The 21,890-nt window shown below is 34.3% G+C and overlaps 1 protein-coding gene across 8 annotated transcripts in view; it reads left to right on the top strand.

The window, feature by feature from the left end:
- LOC140441571 (probable peptidoglycan muropeptide transporter SLC46) overlaps positions 1–17,889 on the top strand; it is a 50,118-nt gene extending 32,229 nt beyond the window's left edge. For all 8 annotated transcript variants that reach the window (XM_072532387.1, XM_072532392.1, XM_072532386.1 and 5 more), the window contains 6 exons: positions 37–309; positions 4,772–4,946; positions 11,363–11,570; positions 13,498–13,876; positions 14,782–15,022; positions 17,740–17,889. In XM_072532387.1, coding sequence (XP_072388488.1) covers positions 37–309; positions 4,772–4,946; positions 11,363–11,570; positions 13,498–13,876; positions 14,782–15,022; positions 17,740–17,851 — 1,388 coding nt within the window. In that variant the 3' untranslated portion in view covers positions 17,852–17,889. The remainder of the gene's footprint in view (positions 1–36; positions 310–4,771; positions 4,947–11,362; positions 11,571–13,497; positions 13,877–14,781; positions 15,023–17,739) is intronic.
- The last annotated feature ends 4,001 nt before the right edge of the window (positions 17,890–21,890 follow it).

The raw sequence follows: 21,890 nt of genomic DNA, 5'->3' as shown, positions 1-21,890 counted from the left end.
TCCAAGTTTAGTACAATGTTTTTTTATTATTTTTAGATACATTATTGACAAATCTTATTGTCTATAGAACATGCTATATAATATTAGGCTATAATAAAACAGCTTGTGCGGAATTAGGTAATGATAACGTTAATATTGTTAACAAAAATGAAACAGAAGCCTTAGATAAGTTAGTAGTACCTACGGCAGATATTATTACAATGGTTAAAACAACGGTGGAATCATTATTTCCGGTTTTTGTGTGTATGGTAGCCGGCCCATGGTCAGACAAACATGGACGGAAACCAGTCTTGTTGATGTCTTTAATAGGTAAGTCATAAAATATTTAGTAAATCTTTTTAATACCGATTATGGGCTTTAGATTTTTACCCTGCGGGTGCATAAAATGGTCGCTTTAAAATATTAACAAATTTTGGCCTTCATTGATAATTCGTTGGGAAAATTAAAAGAAAAATCATCCCAAAGTAATGAATATCATCTAAATTTCGTAATAAATATATTATAGATCCTTATTGTTGTAACACCGAATATTTTCTTTGACCTGAACATATTAATTAGACTCCCAGCGTTCATGCTACCATTAGTAACTCTTTTTACTATTTTTCTGTTTTCTTCATTTCTGTTTGTTAGTGTTTCTCCTAGGAGTTCTAAGTAATCGAATTGTCCAAAAATTTCGAAATTGAAATCCTTAATAGGTATACGTATCTTAAAAAACTGTCCTAAATGATTCCGATTTCCCTTCATCACCATATATTTTGTTTTTTCCTCATTTATTTCTAATCCATACTCCCTGCCTTTCCTTTTTAATCTGTTAAAAATTTCCTTTAAGTCAGCAGGATTTGTTGTGACTAATCATTACTCATCTGACAAAATCATCGGCATATGCTGCACATTTATGTCTGTCATAATATATTGAACCTTAATTGACTGGGCTGTCAATATCACCGCGAAAACAATTCCAGTGACAATATAAAAATACCTATATAAAACAAGATATTGAAAACACGGCGTATCACGTGTGCCGCTTATTTTTCTAAAAAACAAAATTTAGACCAGGAAATTAATTATATTCCCGAAATGCAAGAGTATGGTTTGTTGTCCGATATTACATCATTCAGCAATAGGCTTAAATATTATATAGCAAGTTTGATAAGAAGCGCCACCAATAATAGCGCCGAAAAGTTCAATTCTGTTATTGCAAAATTTGTTGGAGGTAAACATGTAAATCACACCAAGAGAGGTGGCTATCAGTTAAGGTTTTTTTTCGGTAGCAGTATCATATAATTCACGGGAAAATTATTTAACTAATATATTACAAAATACATCAAAAGTGCAACTGGTTAAAACCAAAATTTTTTTGCTCAAAAAAAATGTAAAAGATGGATACAAGAAATAAAAAGACAAAAAAATATGTTAAAAAACAAACAAGTACTAATAAACCAGATAAAGACTATGCCCTAAATGCAGAAGAGTTCAGTTGCCGGATGAAGACTTCGAAGCAAAAAAACAGTAATTTTTAAAAAATCTCCAAAAAATCCCATAAAGAACAGATTTATAATAATACAACGGCTCAAAGTAACAGTGCTGCTTGGTATATCGAACTTCAGCAATGGTTAATGTCCAGTAATTTCGGTAAAATATCTAAATTACGAAAAAAAACAGACAGAACTAAAATTGTGGCAGCAATATTGAATTCAACGTTTTGTGGAAATAGATTTAAAGAATATGGATTGCGAATGAATTCAAAGCAAAAAAAAATGTTAGAATCAATTTTTAAATATTAATATTGAACTATCAGCACTTTTCATACATGATGAATATCCCTTTCTTGGCGAAATGGTTCAATAGGCGACTCAGGCATAGTCGAAATTAAATGTCCATATAAAATAAAGCAAGAGAACTTACGCGTAAAGAAGCTATTGTACAATAAAAAAACTTCAATTTTGCCAACTGATGGACGGTCAATTGCATTTAAAAAGAACAGATTTCTATTACTATCAAGTAGAAGGACAGTTATTTAAATCGAATAGAGAATACTTTTATTTTGCGGTATGGGCCCCAAAGGGTATTTTATTCGAAAAGATTGATAAAGATATAGAACTGTGGGAAAATATGCTACCAAAATTGCAAGATTTTTATTTGAAACACCTTCCAAAGAAACATTACACATAATTCTATATTTATATAGTTTCATTTCATCGATTTTTTAATGATCGTGATACCAATCAAATTCTTATAATATATAATATTTTTTTATAATTTTCCATTTTCGGTAAACTTTAATCTGCGTTAAAATTCAGACAGCCAATTTTTCCGTAAAAAAAATGACAAAACAATTATGCATGTACCTTTGTAACCTTGTGAATTTATTAATAGATAATATTACTCGGGTCTATTATTCTCATTATCCATAAAACCACTAAAGAGAAGACCGCAAACTGAAGTTTATGGTTTTTTTGTGCAGCCCAAAACCTGTCACTTCAGGGGGTGTCCCGGTTGTATAATCGGCTCGAGTAAAAGATGAAATCATTTTTGACCTGGACTTAACAGAGATATCTTAATGATGCTTAGAATATTAGGTACTTCATGAAGAGATTTTGTTTTCGTAAACAAAGAAATTTTTGAAATAGAGATAGCCTACTGAAATTTACCCTTAGGATTTTCCAGGATAAGCCTTAATGTGGATGTTACTTTTTGGTAACATTTTTTTTCTTGGTAGTAGAGAAAAAAGTTAAAATAATATAGTGATGTCAGGAATATAAATGGATACAGATTATGAAACAGAGCTTAAGTAACCCTTAAAAAACATAATTACAGATATGTACAAAGGTAAAAGCAGAGCACCATAGCTGGCTCGAACAACAGAGCAAAACGAACATTAAAAACTCCTTGCAACCATAGAGGGCAAATACTCACCAGGCTTCCCATTAGAAAAGTTCCGTTTCCTCCAGCTAAACTTCTCCACAACACTGGACATGAACTTCCTGATGAGTATTTTGATATCTTAGAATCATTCCCCATCCAATATCGCAGATAAAGACTGCGCTCCAACAACGCTGATAAAGAGCCGTTCCAACCACTTGGCTGGTAACCCCTGAAGTACCTGAACTGGCATGCTAGGCAATTCCCACTTCCTCTTGTGCGTTCCTAGATCTTCTAGATCGACCACACAAACACAGCCACTTTCTGTTTTGCTCCTTCTCCTTAGTAGTCCACTACTTCTTGACAACTACTTCGCGTAATTGACGTTTATCACACCCCCACTACTCCGAAAAAAAAGGAGTACCACATTCCTTGAAGAGGCTCAGGCCTAAACAAGGTTAAAACATTCAGTCAGTTAATGGTTGGCTCGTACAAAATAGTTAAAAAAAACTTACAGTGAACTAAACTACTTAGCCACTGAGAACAATTAGTTAACAATTGAAACTAGCCACTTAATGAGTCGTAGTAATCCTTGGCTTACCTATTAAATGTATTGAACAATAAAATTAATGCGACACGAGGTCGATGCTAAAATATTTAACTTTAAGTTAAGTAATGAAAAAAGTATTTAAAAACCAACACAGAGGAGGACTACAAGAATATGAAATGGTCAGAAATGAAGTTAAACAAGAAGTAAAAAAGCCAAAAAGCAATCCTAGAAATAGAAACCAGGCACTTCTCTAATCTAATGAATGAATTATCGTGGTAAAATATAGATTCAGACCACTTCTTGGTAGGCGGAAAATTAGAAGCACGAATTTCAAACACAAAAAAAGAAAATGGCAAGAAAAGCAGTCGCTATAATTTAAAACTCTTACAAGAATTACACTGGAAAGGTATCAAAATTACCTTAAAAATGAAAACACAATAGATGAGAATTTAACATCTAACGAGCGATGGGATATATGTAGAAGAACAATTAAGGAATTGGTAGATGACGTCCTAGGACGTCAGGGAAAGAACACGGGATAAGGAGCAAACATACAAAGAACTCAGGAAGAAGGAAAAACGAGTGCATCGAAGAAAAAAGCGGACCTTAGTAAACCAGATTACGCAAGAGCTTCAATTACCAAGGGAAAAAATGAAACTAGAAAGTTCTTAAATCATCCTAAATAAGGCAAGAAAAAAATTTAAACCACGGCTGAAGATGTGTAGGGACAAAAATAGACATATAGTTAGTGCATTAGTTTGTGTTGAGTGCGCGAAATTGCATCTCCAATAGTCTTTTTAAATTGAGCTGTTGTGCAAAAACATTATCTGAATTGTTTCCTCCCTTCCACGTAGTTTTGAAAGAAGAGGGGAGTTCCGTATTGTCTAGTAGGAGTAGTTATCCTTGATCGGTCCCTAGCTCCAGCTTTTCCCATTGTTATCAGTCTGCATGTAGTCTTATGAGTATTCTGAAAATTATTATCGCGGAGAATGAAGTTATTATTGCGGTTATTACAGATGTCAGGTTCTGAGAAAGTGAATTCTTCTCCATGTGGCCTGTATACAGAGGTTGTTGAGTTTAGTGAAAGCAGATAATAAAACATTCGGACCAGGCTTAATAAATGTAACTTTTTTACACTAATTTTTGTACTTCTTTGTTTCTTACTCACTCAAATATGATATTTGCGATAGTTTTGCTTATTGTTATTCTTTTTTTTATTGTGCGTTTATTTCCCATTAATCATAGATGGAGACCATAATTACAATGAATTAAACATATGTTGCAATAACATACCTTAATGTATATAAGCTTCATCAATTTTCAAGAAATTTCTGTTCTGAACTATTTTCACTTTCGCAGGCCTTACTGTGGGGAGTGCACTGGTAGTAATTTTCAGCATCTTTGATAGCATAAATCCATGGTATTTTTTAATAGCTTCTATTCCTCCCATGTTAACGGGAGGCGTAACAACGTATTATGCAGCAACGTTATCATATTTAACTGACGTATCAACCGACGAAACAAGAGGGCTAAGGTAAGCATGAACGCTTTGTTTTACTTAACTTGTTAAAATATATATCAATGTATTAATTAAGTATTAATGTATTATTGAAATCTATTTTATCAAAAATTAAACAATGCTGCAACCACTAGGTACAAAAAAATCTTCAAGAGGATACGTAGTCCGAGTTAAAGTTGCAGGCAAATTCTCTACACTCTTAACTTCGCACGCTAGATTCCATCAGGACTTAATTCTAGCACCAGTATTATACATAATCTACAACAGTGACATTCTGCTTCCCTCTATTAGATTCGACTCCACATGTAGATAGTTCTTAATAGAGAATAGATTTCAGACCATCGCGTCGGTGGTAAACGTAATCTCTAAACTAGAGAACACACACCCATGAACTATCCTACATACCTATAAAACTTACAAAGTCCAATACAGAGAACAGTAGAAAAAAGAGACCACTCATTCATTGAGAAGACGTAAAGCCTAAACAAGGTTATTATCACTAGTTCCGACCGACTTAGAATAATGAACTGAAGAAGTCTGGAACATTATCAAAGAGCTTCATAACTGGAAATCTCCTGGACCAGACGGAGTTCAAAACTTCTGGCTAAAGAAGTTTTGGAGTGTACACGAGCTTTTAACAGTATTAATTAATCATGTTATTTTTAGTCTGCCGAAGGATCAAAGTAACACCCAAGACCCAGCCAAGTACCGCCCAGTTACTTGTCTTCCAACTTTGTACAAATTGATCACAACCTGTGTAACCCAGCGTATCTACCAACACTGTTCTCTAAATAATATCATAGAGCCTCAACAGAAAGGATGCGCTAAGGGTTCCATGGATTGCAAAGAACAATTTATAATCGACTCAGTCATTTCCAACCAAGCGTACATCAAAAAAGGAACCTTTTCACCGCCTTCATCGACTACAAGAAGGCCTTTGATTCAGTACCGCTTGAATGGCTTATAGATATATTGAAAATATATAAAGTCGATGATAACATGGTGACATTTTTAATGCATATAATGACGGAGTGAAAGACTAAAATTCACCTTCAAATACCCGGTGAAAACAGCATCGAAACTGAAGATATCCCAATTAAGCGGGGCCTTTTCCAGGGGGACTGGTTTCCTCTTTGGTTCTGTTTAGCGATGGACCCACTATCTCAGCTACTGAACTCTACTGATACAGGTTTTAGCATCAAAAATAACAATACTGTTGTGGCGAAGCTTAATCATTTGTTGTATATGGGTGATTTGAAATTAATGGCTTCCACTCGAAACCACTTAGATCAGATGCTAAAAACTGTAGAAAATTTCTCAAAAGATATCAGTATGCATTTTGGGCTAGACAAGCGCCGTATACTAAATATAGTCAGAGGAAAGGTTCAGCCTGGAGGTTTTGATATGTAAGATGGCCAAAACATCTAGGCAATAGGTGAAAATGATATGTACAAATATCTCAGAGTAAAACAAGCGCGGAAAATTGACCATAAACAAATGAAAACTAAACTAACGTCGGAGTTCGTGCGAAGATTAAGACAACTAAATCGGTCATATCTTATTAGTAAAAATTTGTTTAAGACATTAAATACGTACGCCTGTTCCGCGCTGAGCTACTCATTTGGTATAATAAAGTGGTCAAAAACATATATAGAGGGTCTTCAGCAGAAAGTACGAACACTTCTCACAAAGGCGCAAAAACATTATCCACGCAGTGCAGTAGAGAGAACAACATTACCGCGGTATCAAGGAGGAAGATCACTTATGGACATAAGTGAGAAACTGGATAAACAAATCGCTAATTTAAGAACTTATTTTCAGTTACAGGCTGCGACATCTACTTTACATCGAGCAATTTACGCAGTAGATGATACAACGCCGCTGAGGGACAAGAAATGCGCATAAACCACCTGACTCAGCAAAAAAAAATGCGAACATCTCTACAAGACCATGTAGAAAGCTGTACTCTTCTCAACGTCCAGATGTGTAGGAAAATGTTTGGGAGATACTCCAGCATACCAAGTCACCTAGTTTTCGATAACATGGAAAGAGTCCCACCAGAACTCAATCCTTTTGATACCGTAGGTATCTGGGATGAGTGAATTTTCCCCTTAGAGGGAGTGTGAGCCGTATGGCTAAATCTGGATGTTTATTTACTTCCCATTATACAATATAAAAAAATGTTATAATATAATAGTTCAATATAATAGAATAACATATTAATTCTAAGTTAAATATTTTGTACAAACAACTAGTTGTTAGCGAATAAACAAAGAAGAAATTCCCTGATGGACCAGAGGTTGTGCTCAGGGATAACATTCATTTACACCATTCAAATATTTGTTCTATAGTACCTACCATCAGGTTATTACAAAGTTGTATATAGTATAGTATTAGTTATATGATGAATTTAATTTAAAAAGATCGCTTAAAAAATTTCTGATTCAATGTTCTTAAGAAATTTAAAAAAAAATGGATTTAATCATGTTGAATGAGTTGATTTTTCTCAAGTAGGTTTTATAGATCTCAGGTAAATAGTTAAATATTCTAGGAATAAAGTATGCGAAATTGTGTTTTCCAATTATTATTGATTTATAAGCACTAGTAATTTAGTAAGCAAAATTATGTTTAACAAATATAACTGTCTAATATTAAAAATACCTGCTTGCTGATAAAGAAGTTTTGATGAATAAAAGCAAGATTTTTTTAGCAATATTTTCAGAAACCTCCTTTGTAGTATTTCGAGTTTATTCAAATGAGAAGCATATGTTCCACCTAATGCTAAAATGGCATATCTAAAACGTGACTATATCAAAGAATAGTATACTATCTTTACGTAAGACAAATTAAGGATATTGCTGAGATATCTAAATCTGTATAGTAACATTCTTAGGGTTTTACGTGGGGGCGTGTACGTTGGACAACAATCACCTGGCCCATATAAAGTTGATACAAGCAATATTTCCCTCATTCCTCGCCTCTGCAGTCCTGTATCTGGTTCTCACAAAAATGTAATAATGGACAATTTTTTTACGAGCCTCAGCTTGGCCGATCTTCTTTTGAACGAACATCATCGGACTATGATAGGTACTATGAGAAAAAACAAAAGAGCTTCCACTTCAATTTACTGATCCTAAGAGACCAGAAAAAACAAGTATGTTTGCTTTTAGAGAAAAAATATACGCATATAGAGTCGTATATACCCCGAAAAAAAAAACAAAAACGTTATTTTAGTCTCAACGACAGATAAAATGTTTATTTTTATTTATTCCATCCATTTAAAATGATTATCAGAAAATATTTCTTGAATTGTCTGCACTTGATAACAAAATGGTAGTTTTTTGTCTTCAAAATATTCCTCACTGTGTTTTCATTCAATAGTCCGGTAAAATAAGGATGCAACCTCGGAATGAAAGATAATAAGCTGAAAATTTGCATACGTCTTTATTTTGATGGTATAAAACTTACCTCAAAAGTCTCATATAATCACGTGTCCGCGACTTAAGATATTAAAGGTCAAAGGTCACGAAAATGAGTTTTCTGTAAATATCTCGTTTCGCTTACACTTTATGGCATTTAAGGTGGTAAGAAAAATTGTAGAATGGAAAATTCTCTTCAATTTTTGTTTCAAGTACTTTTATGTACCTTCAACCCTTCTTAAGATAGAGCGCAAAGAGTGGGGGACCGCTTACCTGTGTATACGGTAACGCGAAGTCAGCCAGTAGGATTCAATAAATAATAAGTTATATAGTTAATTACTCACTTAAAATACTATTATTATCATTAAATTTTTATTATTTATCATTTAATAAACTATATTTATAGATATTAATTATAAAATATATATTTTTTATATAATATTTATTTTATTTTTAACAACATACAATATTAAATGAAATATTTCAAATGAACTTTAATAATATTTTTAACAGCTGTATATACGATAAATTAAGATCAAGTGCAGAATTCAACAATAATCATTTTTATATTCAATTAAATACTGAAAAAATCATATTTATTATTTTTTTAAATTATATATTTATTTATTAATCCAATAATCGATTTATTAAAGTTACAAATATAATATGTATTCTTTTATTATGTATGGTTAATATTTTTGTATTAATTTTCTTCTTCATCGTCTTCTTCTTCTTCTTCTTCTTCTTCTTCCTCTGACTGCTCAATATCGGATTCATCATCATCATTCTCGTTTATTAAAGTATCAGAATAAAAATATTCAAGAATATCAGGTGCATATTCACTTTCTTCGTTGAAATCATCTGAAGTTGATGAAGCGTTTAGACATTATTGTCCATTACACTGCCCACAAATTAAAGTACATTGCAATCCTGATTTCCTGCATCCGCAATTAGAACCACAACCTTTCTTGCAATTGCAAAATATTGTATTCAGCAGTCCTTCTGGTGCTGGCGGTAATAATGTTGTTATTGGTTCCAGAAATTCATTTTGCATTACCCAGCCGAATTCTTGGGGTTCTAAATAATTTCCCAACCAAATTTGGGTCTGATAATAGACACCAATGATATGCTGACGAGCTGCTGCACTTGAAGGTGGAAGACTTGATAACAGCACTGGTTTGTTGAGTCTTGTTGATTTGATGAACTGGGTGTATTGAAAAGAGTCTATATCGTCTTCTGATGTTGGAGCATTATACGCTGCTAAGAAAATACGTACTCCATTTTCAAATAGTTCTTGTACAGAGCAGTTTTTTGTTGAAATAGTTGAGGTGACTGATGTAAATGGTGATTTTTTTCGAAAATTTTAATAAACGATATTTTACCTTTCCTATAAATCGCAGAAGTCGTATCACATCCACTAAACGCGTGTAAAAATAAGATGTGTTTCTTAGAATGAGGGTATTTATCAAAACTTTTCGGTATTTTAAAATTTTTTTTTGGTAAAGAAATACTAACGCAGAGAAATAGCTCTACCCTACCATTCCCATCATCAAGTGAAATATCCCTCCACCGCTATTGTGCGTATATACATAGAAGTCCCAAACTCATTCGCCACGGTGTGTAGAAAGTCATATTAAAAAAACCGATTAGGTCATATATAACAAAGGAGCATCTGCTACAGCTTTGCAGAAACAGCAACCGCCGTACAAGAGATTTGTATTTCGAGATATAATATTCGTGGTAATATGGACGAAAAGTATTTTATTTAATATTGTATGTTTGTTAAAAATAAAATAAAAATTATATAAAAAATATATATTTTATAATTAATATCTATAAATATAGTTTATTAAATAATAAATAATAAAAATTTAATAATAATATAATAGTATTTTAAGTGAATAATTAACTATATAACTTATTATTTATTGAATCCTACTGGCTGACTTCGCGTTACCGTATACACAGGTAAGCGGTCCCCCACTCTTTGAGCTCTATCTTAAGAAGGGTTAAAGGTACATAAAAGTACTTGAGACAAAAATTGAAGAGAATTTTCCATTCTACAATTTTTCTTACCACCTTAAATGTCATAAAGTGTAAGGGAAACGAGATATTTGCAGAAAACTCATTTTCGTGACCTTTGACCTTTAATATCTTAAGTCGCGGACACGTGATTATATGAGACTTTTGAGGTAAGTTTTATACCATCAAAATAAAGACGTATGCAAATTTTCAGCTTATTATCTTTCATTCCGAGGTTTGCCCCCTTTTTTGCCTTATTTTACTGGATTACAAATCCACTTTATCGGCAATTTGTTTACTTGAATACGGCGTCGCTTCTGCCAATGCGCAGATCTGGGTTTCTCTAATTTCTGACGGGCAGCAGTTTTTACATCTAAATTTAGTACATCCAAACTATTCAAATTGACTAATAATGCCAATACAGTTTTTTCTACAGGTATTGACCTATTTTCAAAAGTTAGAATAAATAAATTAATAGTTTCTTGTAAAGAATGGCCCCCAAAGTACAATTTTATTATTTGTACTCTTTCTGGAATGGTGTAAACAGTCGACATATAGAATTTTTATTGTCACACCCAGCTACTTCTGGAAGATTGTTGTCCTAGAATTGGTTTTATTGTTCGGTGTAACGCTATGATGGGCGCTCATGTACAATGTGATGAGGAGACTAGGAGGAAATACGACTATGATCTTTGTCTATTAAGTGAAAACATAATCAGTATCTTTGTTATGATATCTCGCTAATTTTGTAAGACCACCATAATTTTTTTCCGAATCTATGTAGTATAATATAAGAATATATCATCGAAAATACATTATATATTAAATTTCGAATTCCAATAAATATTTTAGATAATGAATTAGACAGTTTAAAATTGTCTTCTTGGGATGAAGCTGATGTCTCAGTGAAACATGCCAGTTTGACTGTTTTCTGCAGATATTAAAGCAATGTTTATTTTATGTACTATACATTTGATTTTATTGTTTTAGAATGGCTTGTTATGAAGGTGCTCTTGCTTGTGGAGTTCTTATAGGAAGCATAGCAAGCCCGTATCTATTTGATGCAACTAATTACGAAACAGTATTCGCGCTTGGTTGCGCATGTATGTTGCTCAGTTTGGCATATATGATATTTTTCATACCAGAATCTCTCAACACTAACAAATCTAATGAGAATTCGAGTAGTTCCTCCGTGGGGGTAAGTATAAACATTCTATGACGCTACTCGTGACGACGCCATCTCGTGGCGCTAGTTCCGTGACGTCCGCCTCAGCATTTCCCTTTAGAGAAAAATGTACAATACAACGTCAGTATAAAAGCTTCGCTTTAATAAACGGTAGATGTTTTTTCTAAGAATGTTAAATTAGATCGGTTTATCGCTCGGTTATAGTAATTATAATTTTTTTTCCGAATCTCTATAATGACTGCGTTGTAGTTGACTCATTTGGTGAAAGTGCCGCATTCTATCAAATGTCTTATTGATGGCTAGCAATGCAGTAACTTAGATCTTGCGAAAAAAACATATATCTTTTAGTCCAACTACTGAACTACTATTTGTCTCCCAAAGAAAGTAAATAATGCCAAAGAATGTAGTGATTATCGAACGATCAGTTTTAATATCACATACCTTAAAAACCCCGATAAATATTATCCATAAAAGAATACACGCTAAGCTGGAGATGGATATTAGTGATTTCCAGTTTGGATTTCGGAATGGAGTGGGCACAAGAGAGGCACTGACTTTAACTTCTTTTAACACTTCTTTTAACGTGCCGACCCAAAGATTTTTGGATGTTAATCGAGATTTTTATGTATGCTTCATAGACTACAACAAGGCATTCGATAAGGTAAAACATGACCGACTTATAGAAGTACTCAAAAACAAGAATTTGGATGTGAGAGATGTAACATTGATATCAAATTTATATCAAACGATCAAATGTGAAAATTGGAAGAGAAGTGTCAGAAGAAGTGGAGATAAGGAGAGGGGTCAGGCAAGGTTGCATACTGTTGCCGTTATTGTTTAATGCTTATTCTGGAGAAATCATACAAGAACCTTTGGTAAACGAGACAGTCGGCATAAAAGTGAACGGAAGTTTAATTAAAAACATTAGGTATGCCGACGATACAGTCATAATAGCCGACAATTTGGAAGACTTAGAAAGAATAATGAACAAAATATTAAGATAAAGTGGAGAATACGGACTCTCTCTTAACATCAAAAAAACCAAATTCATGAAAATTAGCTAGAACAACAATACAAACGAAATATTAACGGTAGGCGGCCAGCAGATTGAGAGAGTAAAAAGCTATACTTACTTGGGAATGATAATCACAGAAAATAACGATTATACTGCAGAAATAAGAGTCAGAATTGAAAAAGCACGTGCCAACTTCGTTAAAATGAAAAATATTTTATGCGGCGAAGATCTGACATTGGCCCTCAGAATAAGGCTAATTAAATGCAATGTACACAGTGTACTCTACTTTGGAGCTGAATCATGGACATTAAACAGAAATACAATAAATCGACTTAACGCGTTTGAAATGTGGACATTTAGAAGATTGTTGATTTAGAAGATTCCATGGGTAGATACAGTCACGAATACAGAAGTGTTAAGGAGAATAGAGAATAGGCAGAGAGAGGGAAATGGAAAATACAATAAAAGAAAGGAAATTGCAATATCTCAGACATGTGATGAGAGTCGAAAGATACAACATCTTGAGACTCATAATTCAAGGAAAAGTAGAGGCTAGGAGAAGTGTAGGAAGAAGGTTCTTCAACCTTCGTCGCGGAGATGGCACTTAAAGAAGAACGCAGTAGCTGTGTATATATTCCTCTGTGATATATTCAATCAAACTTAGCACCTGTAACTCGCATTCACAGTGAGTGGGTGGTGTGATGTACGATCTTCACTACTACGAAACCTAGTTTGCCCCAGCAAAAGAATTCACAAGTTTGATGCCAAACACCACTATTATAATCCTAAAGGATTTACCAATACCCTGGGAGAGGCTGAAGAGATTTTGGAAGGGGTAAGTTCCCTAGGACATCTCCAGCAACGTTCATCATTTTTTTTTACTTTGCAAGCTTTTAGTAGCTTTAAATTAAATTTTTGTTTTAGGCCGAAGATAGAAAACTTATTCAATTACAAAATTTCAAGGATATGATAAAAACCACATTTAAAAATAGAGGAGAACATAAGCGAACGTTGCTCCTCATTGCTATACTATCGACGGCAATACTTGGTTTCCTAACTACCGGAGACACTGGAATTCAATATTTATTCTTTACGGAAAGATTTGACTGGACTTTTAAAATGTATAGTTTGTACAACAGTTTCTATTACATTTTCTGGATAATAGGGACTATGGGAGGAACTTATTTTCTGCACAAACTATTAAAAATCAGGGACACGATACTTACTCTAGTTGGATTAGTTTCGTATATGATCAGTTATATTATTATGGTAATCGCAAGAAATAACTTTTTAATTTATAGTGGTGAGTACAGACTTTTTTATTATTTGTTATTTAATAACAGTTAAAAAAAACTGTTTTTTTATGTTTCCGATTCCAACGGTAAAGTAATATTAATATTTTTTATTCATTAAGAGTTGAAGTCTGCCCTGCGACACTTTGCGCATGCGCAAAAATTTATCTCATCAATTTATACGAATTAAATTAAATTGCTTAACTCAAATTTATGTTAATGTATATATGAGAGCGGTCCCATAAGTACTTAGCCTACAAAAAAAACGAAAATTTTGGAAAAGTGGCGATTTATTTCTCAACATAGTCTACTTTTAGCTCCATACACTTTTGACCCAGCGATGCTTTAATTTCTTCAACCTGTCTGAAAAATACATTTTCTCGAGGTCTGCAAAGTAGGGTTCCCTGGAGGCGATAATCTCCACATTCGACTTAAATTTCTGCCCCCAACGAGTGCCTTTTTTTTAGTTTGGAAACAAAAAGAAGCCGCACGGGGTCAAATCTGGAGAATACAGTGGACACAGCAACAGTCCGTAGCCAAATTCGATCTATTTCGCCATGGGGACGGCGGAGGTATGAGCTGGTGCGTTGTCATGATGGAAGAGCGCTTTTTTTCACCATTTTTTCTGAAATTCGGCGGGGAAACACCCAATAATTATTCGGCGTAGTAGATCGTTTTGCCCTTCTTTATTAACCTAATTTTTCTTTTAGTTACTTAATAATGCGAATTATTATAATTTTGATATGCAACGAACAATAAAAATATGATACTACTGAATGAAGATTTTTTTTTCAAAATAGTTTGCAAGTTGCTCCTTAGTGCAAAATTTAATTAGAAGAAGATTATTCATTTTTTCAATGATATAACGATATTTATTTTGCATTTACTTTTTTATTGTATTTTATTGCCTTTTCAGCTGGGGTAGTTAGATGCCTAGGAGGATTGGTATTACCTATGCTGAGATCGCATATATCGCGTATAGTTCCGGCTGATGAAATGGGAAAAATTTTTGCTGTGCTGGTAGGAGGTACAGCTCTGATTTCGTTGGGAGCTTCTCCTTTATATACCATGGTTTACAACGCCACAATAGATACAAATTCCTCATTATATAATTTGGTATCTATTTGTTTAATAGGAATTGTTATGGTGTTTACTACGTAAGTATTAGTATTTAACAATTGAAAAGAATTAATATTTATCATTTTTATATTTGACATAATAAATATTAATAATTAAGTTAAATTAATAAATGAGTTAAACTTGAAATTTTGAGTATAATAATATCATTTGGCTTCAATCTTTTCTCTTCTGTATATGTCACTCTTTTAAGAAATTTTTGGTGTCCGTCACATTCAATTTCTGTACAATTCAATTTCTAATTTTTATTGGTAGTCGTTAATTGTTTTTTATTGGGATACTTTCTACAGTTTTTTTATATATTTTTCTGGCCGAAATATATGATGAATTATCCGCAAATATTCTTTTGTTTAGAATAATTGCACAGCTGTCTTAGTCGTTATATTTATTGATTTCCATATTTCTATATTCAGCAACCAATCTTTATTTCTCTTGGTTGTACCTCTATTTTGTAGATTCTCGGGTGCAGTATTCTTAAGAAAATTTTCAGTACATGGTTCATCAGACTGATGGTGCAATTATCGCTCCATTATTTACCGTTTATTTTCTTCGTCAATATATTGCTTCCACCTCTGTTTGTTTTGTTCATTGACTATAATATTTTCTTGATTGTCGAGGTATGTCCTTGTATTTGATATAGTTACTTACTTTTTACTTTTTTGTCTCCAAGCGTGATCATTTTAAGCGTTTGGCCCAGAATCGGGCACAGGTTATTTTTTTGGTGTTGGCTTTCCACAGGGTGTCCATCGTATTGGAAACGGGCATTGGTTGCACTAAAGCAGATGATCCATGACCTATTGTTGGTCGCACCTACATAAGGTGTCATTTTCATTGAGCTGGCCCCGTCTTGCTCCGTCGGTCTTCACAGCGGCCACGCCCGATCTCATTTGGTTCAGTATTGCCCATGTCCTCTGATCGCAGTTCAAACCAGTCGGTGTGTTTGGTTTGGAGGCATACCAGTCTGGAGGTTCCACGGGAACGCCACTGAGAAAACCTTTCCTAGATTTCAGCTGCAGGTTGTCGTGTGAGTGCTCTTCCGCATCGAACATTACATGTCTGTCTTCAAATGACTGCCTGAAGCGCTCAGTGTACTCTGTGGTTCGTTTTCGCAGGTCTGATCGGTAAATTCCCATACACTGATATAGTCTACTTCTTTATCATAGGTAATAGTATCCCACCCTGCGCTAGGCCATTCTTTTGGTTTCGCCAGCTGCTTTTCTTCCACTGAAAAGAGAGCAAAGATTTTACGAAAGTTGTGAATTTTTCATCTCCTGTTAATGCTCAAACCTTTTCAAGAAGTAGTCTTGGACTGACAGTGTCATACGCTGCAGTTAGGTCTACGAACGCCACACCTGTAATTAGTTATTGTCAGTAGCCCTGTTCTATATGTTCATTGAGATGTAGGACTTTGTTAGTACAGTTCTTTCCCGGTCTGAACCCAGCCTGTTCGCGTATCAGACAAAGCACGAGAGTTGACTTCACTCTCTCTAGTATAATTCTTTAGTAAAGTTTGTAGTTGGCATATTAAAGAGATTGACCTGTAACTACTGGCAACATCGGCGGCAGGTTTGCCTGGTTTCAGCAGGGCAATAACTTTTGTTTTCCTCCAGATTTTGGGTATTTAGAGTGAAGAGACACATCCGATACCAACGTTTAGTCCTTTCAATATGAAAGGACAAGCAAGTACACTTTAAGGGTTAGTTATCAGCACGGCAGCATTTTTTGAGCTTTCCGGACGTAATTTTTCCGGCTGGGTTTTTCATTGACTAGTATTTGGTTGACGATTTGGTCTGGTGTAACTTGACTATAGATTGTAACAGCTTTTTTATCTCAGTTTTATTTCTTGACAAAGGTCCACGCGATCCTACTGCTTTGTGTCATATCCATCTTCTCTATTTTCTCTATCCACTTTCGCTGCCTCCCCACACTCATAGTCTTCGTATGTTCTTCTCCTCATTCTATAATTTCCTCACTAAAGGGATCGGTTTCGAACAGTCTCTGATATTTACTTAGTAGGTCGCGTCCTTCGCCGTTAAGGCCCAGGACGTATCGTTGTCTACAGTCTCTAGGAATGTGCATCATAATTTGCTGGGTTGGCTTCGAGGTTTCGCAGTGCACGGTCTCTCTCGGCAGCGTATCTGTCCCACTTGGCTTTTTAAAAATTGAATCTACGTCAAAACGGGATTTCTGTCGTTTTGACTATTGCGTGTACGTTTAGACTAACTGGACGGTGCTGTGTTTTTGGGATAGCATTATAGACCGTCCCTGTGCAGCAGCCATCAATTACGCCACTTGCTAAGGTCAAGTTCATATTCTGCTGTAGAATAATTTTGACAGTTTCGGATCGTGGATCAGAGATAGGCCGTTTAGTTCTGTCCATTCTTCAATGGCCTGTCCGCAATTGTTCATTTCTGCATATCCCCATGCTGTGTGATGACTGTTGAAGCCACATACGACTAAGTTCGGACTGGCGGATTGGAAGTTTTTGGAAGGATCAGATATAAATTTCGTACCTGAAGGCTTGTATACAGAAGTTACTGTGTGCAATTGTCGAGTTCGACTGAGGGGATTTCTGCGTCATCCTAGTTTATGCTGTCAGTTGTTTTGACAGTCAGGCCACTTCTTGTGAAAATACAGCAAAATGATTATATTTTTAAAACACTGTTTTTATTTTGTTGATTCATTTGTTCTTGTTTGTTTATCTCTACTCTTTTTTTTATTTTTTTTACTATTTTAGAATTATGATGTGTCTGGAACCTAGGCAGACGTATTCTCTCATTGGAGCAGATTCAGAACATTCGTTGATAACTGAAGATTTGGGACAACCGCAGATAAATGCAGAAATGTGATATTTTGACGTAACAAAAATAAATAATTATTAAAAATGTTTTAGCCTTTTTTTTGTCCGTTCCATCATCCTTATGCTGAACAATTTTGAGCTTAGCACATAAATGGCAACGCTATAAATAACTACAGTTTCAAAATATGCAAAGGACAGACTTTCAATATGTAAAGGCGTAAAATTATATATATATATATATATATATATATATATATATATATATATATATATATATATATATATATATATATATATATATATATATATATATGTTCGGAAAGATTTCCGCGGTTAGTACAATTAAACTTAGAGCTAAGATTAATATTATTATAAAAATTAATATTAAACTCACCAGTCTTCCGGGTTGAACCGCGTCGATATCCATTTTGCCGAGCTTTCGACATCCTCTCTGATGTCTTCTTCAGGGCTTCCGAGGTCTCAGTCTCCCGAGCCCCCCGAGTAGTGAACTAGTGAGTGAACTAGAAGTGACTAGTGAGTGTAGTAGTGCCTGGGGGATCGGGAGACTGAGATCTCGGAAGCCCTGAAGAAGACATCAGAGAGGATGTCGAAAGCTCGGCAAAATGGATATCGACGCGGTTCAACCCGGAAGACTGGTGAATTTAATATTAATTTTGATAATAATATTAATCTTAGCTCTAAGTTTAATATATATATATATATATATATATATATATATATATATATAAATATATACATATATATATAAATATAAATATATATTTAAATATATATATATATATATATATATATATATATATATATATTAACAACACCTAACCACCTACCAACAGGTATTATATTAATAACACCTCTACTTATATACAGAAGTACTGATTCTATAATCATCTCGATTAGTCCATCTTAATTCATTACTACACTGTATATTCTACAATGCCAATGTCATTATTCTACACGCCCGCATGTTTTGGACAGTCTACTTTCAGAGTAAAAGTTATGTTGCGTTCATCAACCTGGCTCTATCAAATTGGGTGCTTCGGCACCCTATCAAATTCTTCTTGATATCCCCACACTAGCCTAGATACTACATTGGGGCTCTAAGACTAGCTGCGCAGATACAGATGAAACTCTATAAAATAATTGCTGACAGGAACAGGATCTAGATACGTGTTGATTAGAATTATTAGATTAAGAAGAATGAAAGAAGCCGATGACTGCTAAATATCTCAGATATAAATGAGCAGAAAAGAGAAAAATATCACGATCAACAAAACGTTAAGTAAGATACACTAAAAGCCCTACCCTAGACTACAATCTACTATACAGGGTGCTAGTAAATAAGTGCGATAAACTTCAGGGGGTAATTCATGAAAAAAGGTAATAACAGTTGTTGAGTTATATCATATTGTTGACAGTAGTCTACTAAAGTTTACTGTTAAAGAAATTAGAAATACGCGCTAAGATTTTTTATTTTGTTACATAAAAACAGCGCCCCATATAAAAAATAGGCAGAAAATATATTTTGTCACAAATCAAACAATTACTTCTTTCTCAAAAATTTTAACACCTTATATCTCGGAAACAAAGTATTTGTGGACATACTTTTATTTAGCAAACTGTCATTAGTATTTCATGTAGAATCACCACTTGAAGTTTGTAGCACTTATTTACTAACATGCTGTATAATATAATGCATCTACTTAACCCTCTAATGCACACAACCGCCTTGAGGAGGACTTTGATCAAAGTCTTATTAATATGAACGGGCGAAATTCTGGTTGCATACCTACTTAAAACTGTTTCGTGGATAGCTTGTTTTATATGATAGCAATGTCTGTAGCTGTCATCGAGTTAGAATCTATGGAGAAGCTATGAGCATATTAACGTGTGTATTAAAAACGGCGTAGATAGGCGTGGCTAAGGTGATACCAATATGGCGGTGAGATCATGGCCGGACTCAATAATATTAAAACTACTATAAAAATATGACTAGTTATTCAGAAGATTTAATCATAATCTACAAAGTGCAATACATCTTTAATAAACTATGATTTATTTATTTCGCGGTAAACACTAAAAACACGATATATTATACATAAAGATAAATTAATAAAGTCAAATACTATTAATTTATTCTCTGAAGTACGGGCCATTACTTTGTTTACATATTTGTATACTAACCTGTAGAACGTTATTCCTGAAGATTTTTTATTAACATTGCTTCTGCCACTGCAACTACGTTGAGAACAAGAAACCATTCTTATGCACTATCATAATATATTATTACAGTTTCTATAAAAGTATTATAAAACTAAAAATATTCGAAAATCGACAAACGTAAACAAACATATACGATCTGTCAAAAGTGTCAAAACAATATGGCCGAAGTGAGGTCGTTTTTAGTCACGAGATGCCCTCTCCATAGATTCTAACTCGATGGTAGTTGTGTAGTTTCATATCTGTCACAGAGCAGCCGAGACGGTTAGTTATATGGGAACAATTATTAGTAGTATTGGATGAAAAAATTATTTGGCGCGAATACACATTTTTAATCAAATAAATACTTGTTTGTGGAACGCTAAGTGGAGCAGAAAAAATTATAGGTAAGTAGCTAAATACCTCTATTACACATTTTTTATCTGATTTGAGTTGAATAAATTTCGATATTTTTGTTATGCCCCATTTTCCATGGGCTTGTGCATTCTGGCGTAGTAAAAATTTATTTGATGATGGCTTATTACTAAAGCGTTTTGAGATGTGGTACAGTACATTTTTCTTTTCAAATATGGCATAACGGGGTTTCAGACTGTCTGAAATGACTGATGCAGAAATCTGGGAGATGTTGGATCATATACCTGCTGCTGACGCTGAAGCAACAGATGTTGAGAGTGACTATGATTCTGATGGTAACGATAGTTTAGCTGATCCTGTTGCTAAGGATGCTGCTGATTTAAGAGCTGATAAAATGGAATCGGATAGTGCAGCTTTAACAGTCGCCCAAATAATTCAAGAGCAATCCAATACAGATCAACTAGGGGTATCAGAGGTGTCGAAATCACCAAGTGTATCTGAGGAAATTCCAGTGCAGGGAGGCTCACAACCTTTTCGGCGACAGAAACGTCCTCGAACGCCAGAATTAACGGAAGAAGATGGTGGTCCAAGAGTAGCAGTTCGTGGTGTAACAGGTGGTGTTGTTGCCATGAAAAATAATTCTAGCGAATTTAAATCTATTGTTTGGGAAAGTAAACACCTTCAACTTCATGTAAGGTGGTATTTCGAGGCCAAAAGCAGTTTCCAGAAAAAAATTAAGAAATTAGCCACTCCATACGAATGTTTTCTTTATTTTCTTGACGACACAATGGTTGATCAACTAGTGGAGCAAACAAACTTGTACGCTCGGCAAAATTATATACAAATAAAATTCAGCATCCAGTTCGACGATATTCGAAAATTTTTTGGCATTCTTCTATATATGTCTGTTTATCGCTATCCGAATGTCCGATCATATTGGGAAAAACACTCTTTTAAGCCAATTCGTCAGACTATGCCTTTGCTTCGGTTTGAATCCATACGCCGGTACCTACACTATAATGACAACTTAGTAGCTGTGGAAAGGGGTAACCCTGGATACGATCCTCTGCATAAAGTTCGTCCGCTAGTGAAACATTTCAGTGACAGGTTTCTATCAGTCCTTATGTCTTCTAGGTTGTGCGTAGATGAACAAATTAATGCAAAGTGCGCTACAAAGATCACTGAAAGTGACCTCTGACAAAATATACCCAACAAGCCACATAAGTGGGGCTTCAAACTTTTTTGTCTTTGTGGCACTTCTGGATTTTCGTATTCATTCGAAATTTCCACTGGTTCAGAAGACAACACAATCTTGGACGACACTCCAGATCTTTTGGCTGCCTCGAATGTTGTCGTTCGCTTATTAAAGCACATTCCAAATTTCGTAAATCACATTTTATACTTTGACAATTTCTATACGTCTTTGGGCGTGCTTACCTATCTCCGAAGTAGAGAAATATACAGCTTGGGAACAGTGAGGAGAAACAGAGTACCCA

This window comes from Diabrotica undecimpunctata, chromosome 5, assembly GCF_040954645.1.
Source record: "Diabrotica undecimpunctata isolate CICGRU chromosome 5, icDiaUnde3, whole genome shotgun sequence".
Lineage (NCBI taxonomy): Eukaryota > Metazoa > Arthropoda > Insecta > Coleoptera > Chrysomelidae > Diabrotica > Diabrotica undecimpunctata.
The sequence above is the reverse complement of the archived record's forward strand: the minus strand, read 5'-3'. Positions and strand labels throughout refer to the sequence as shown.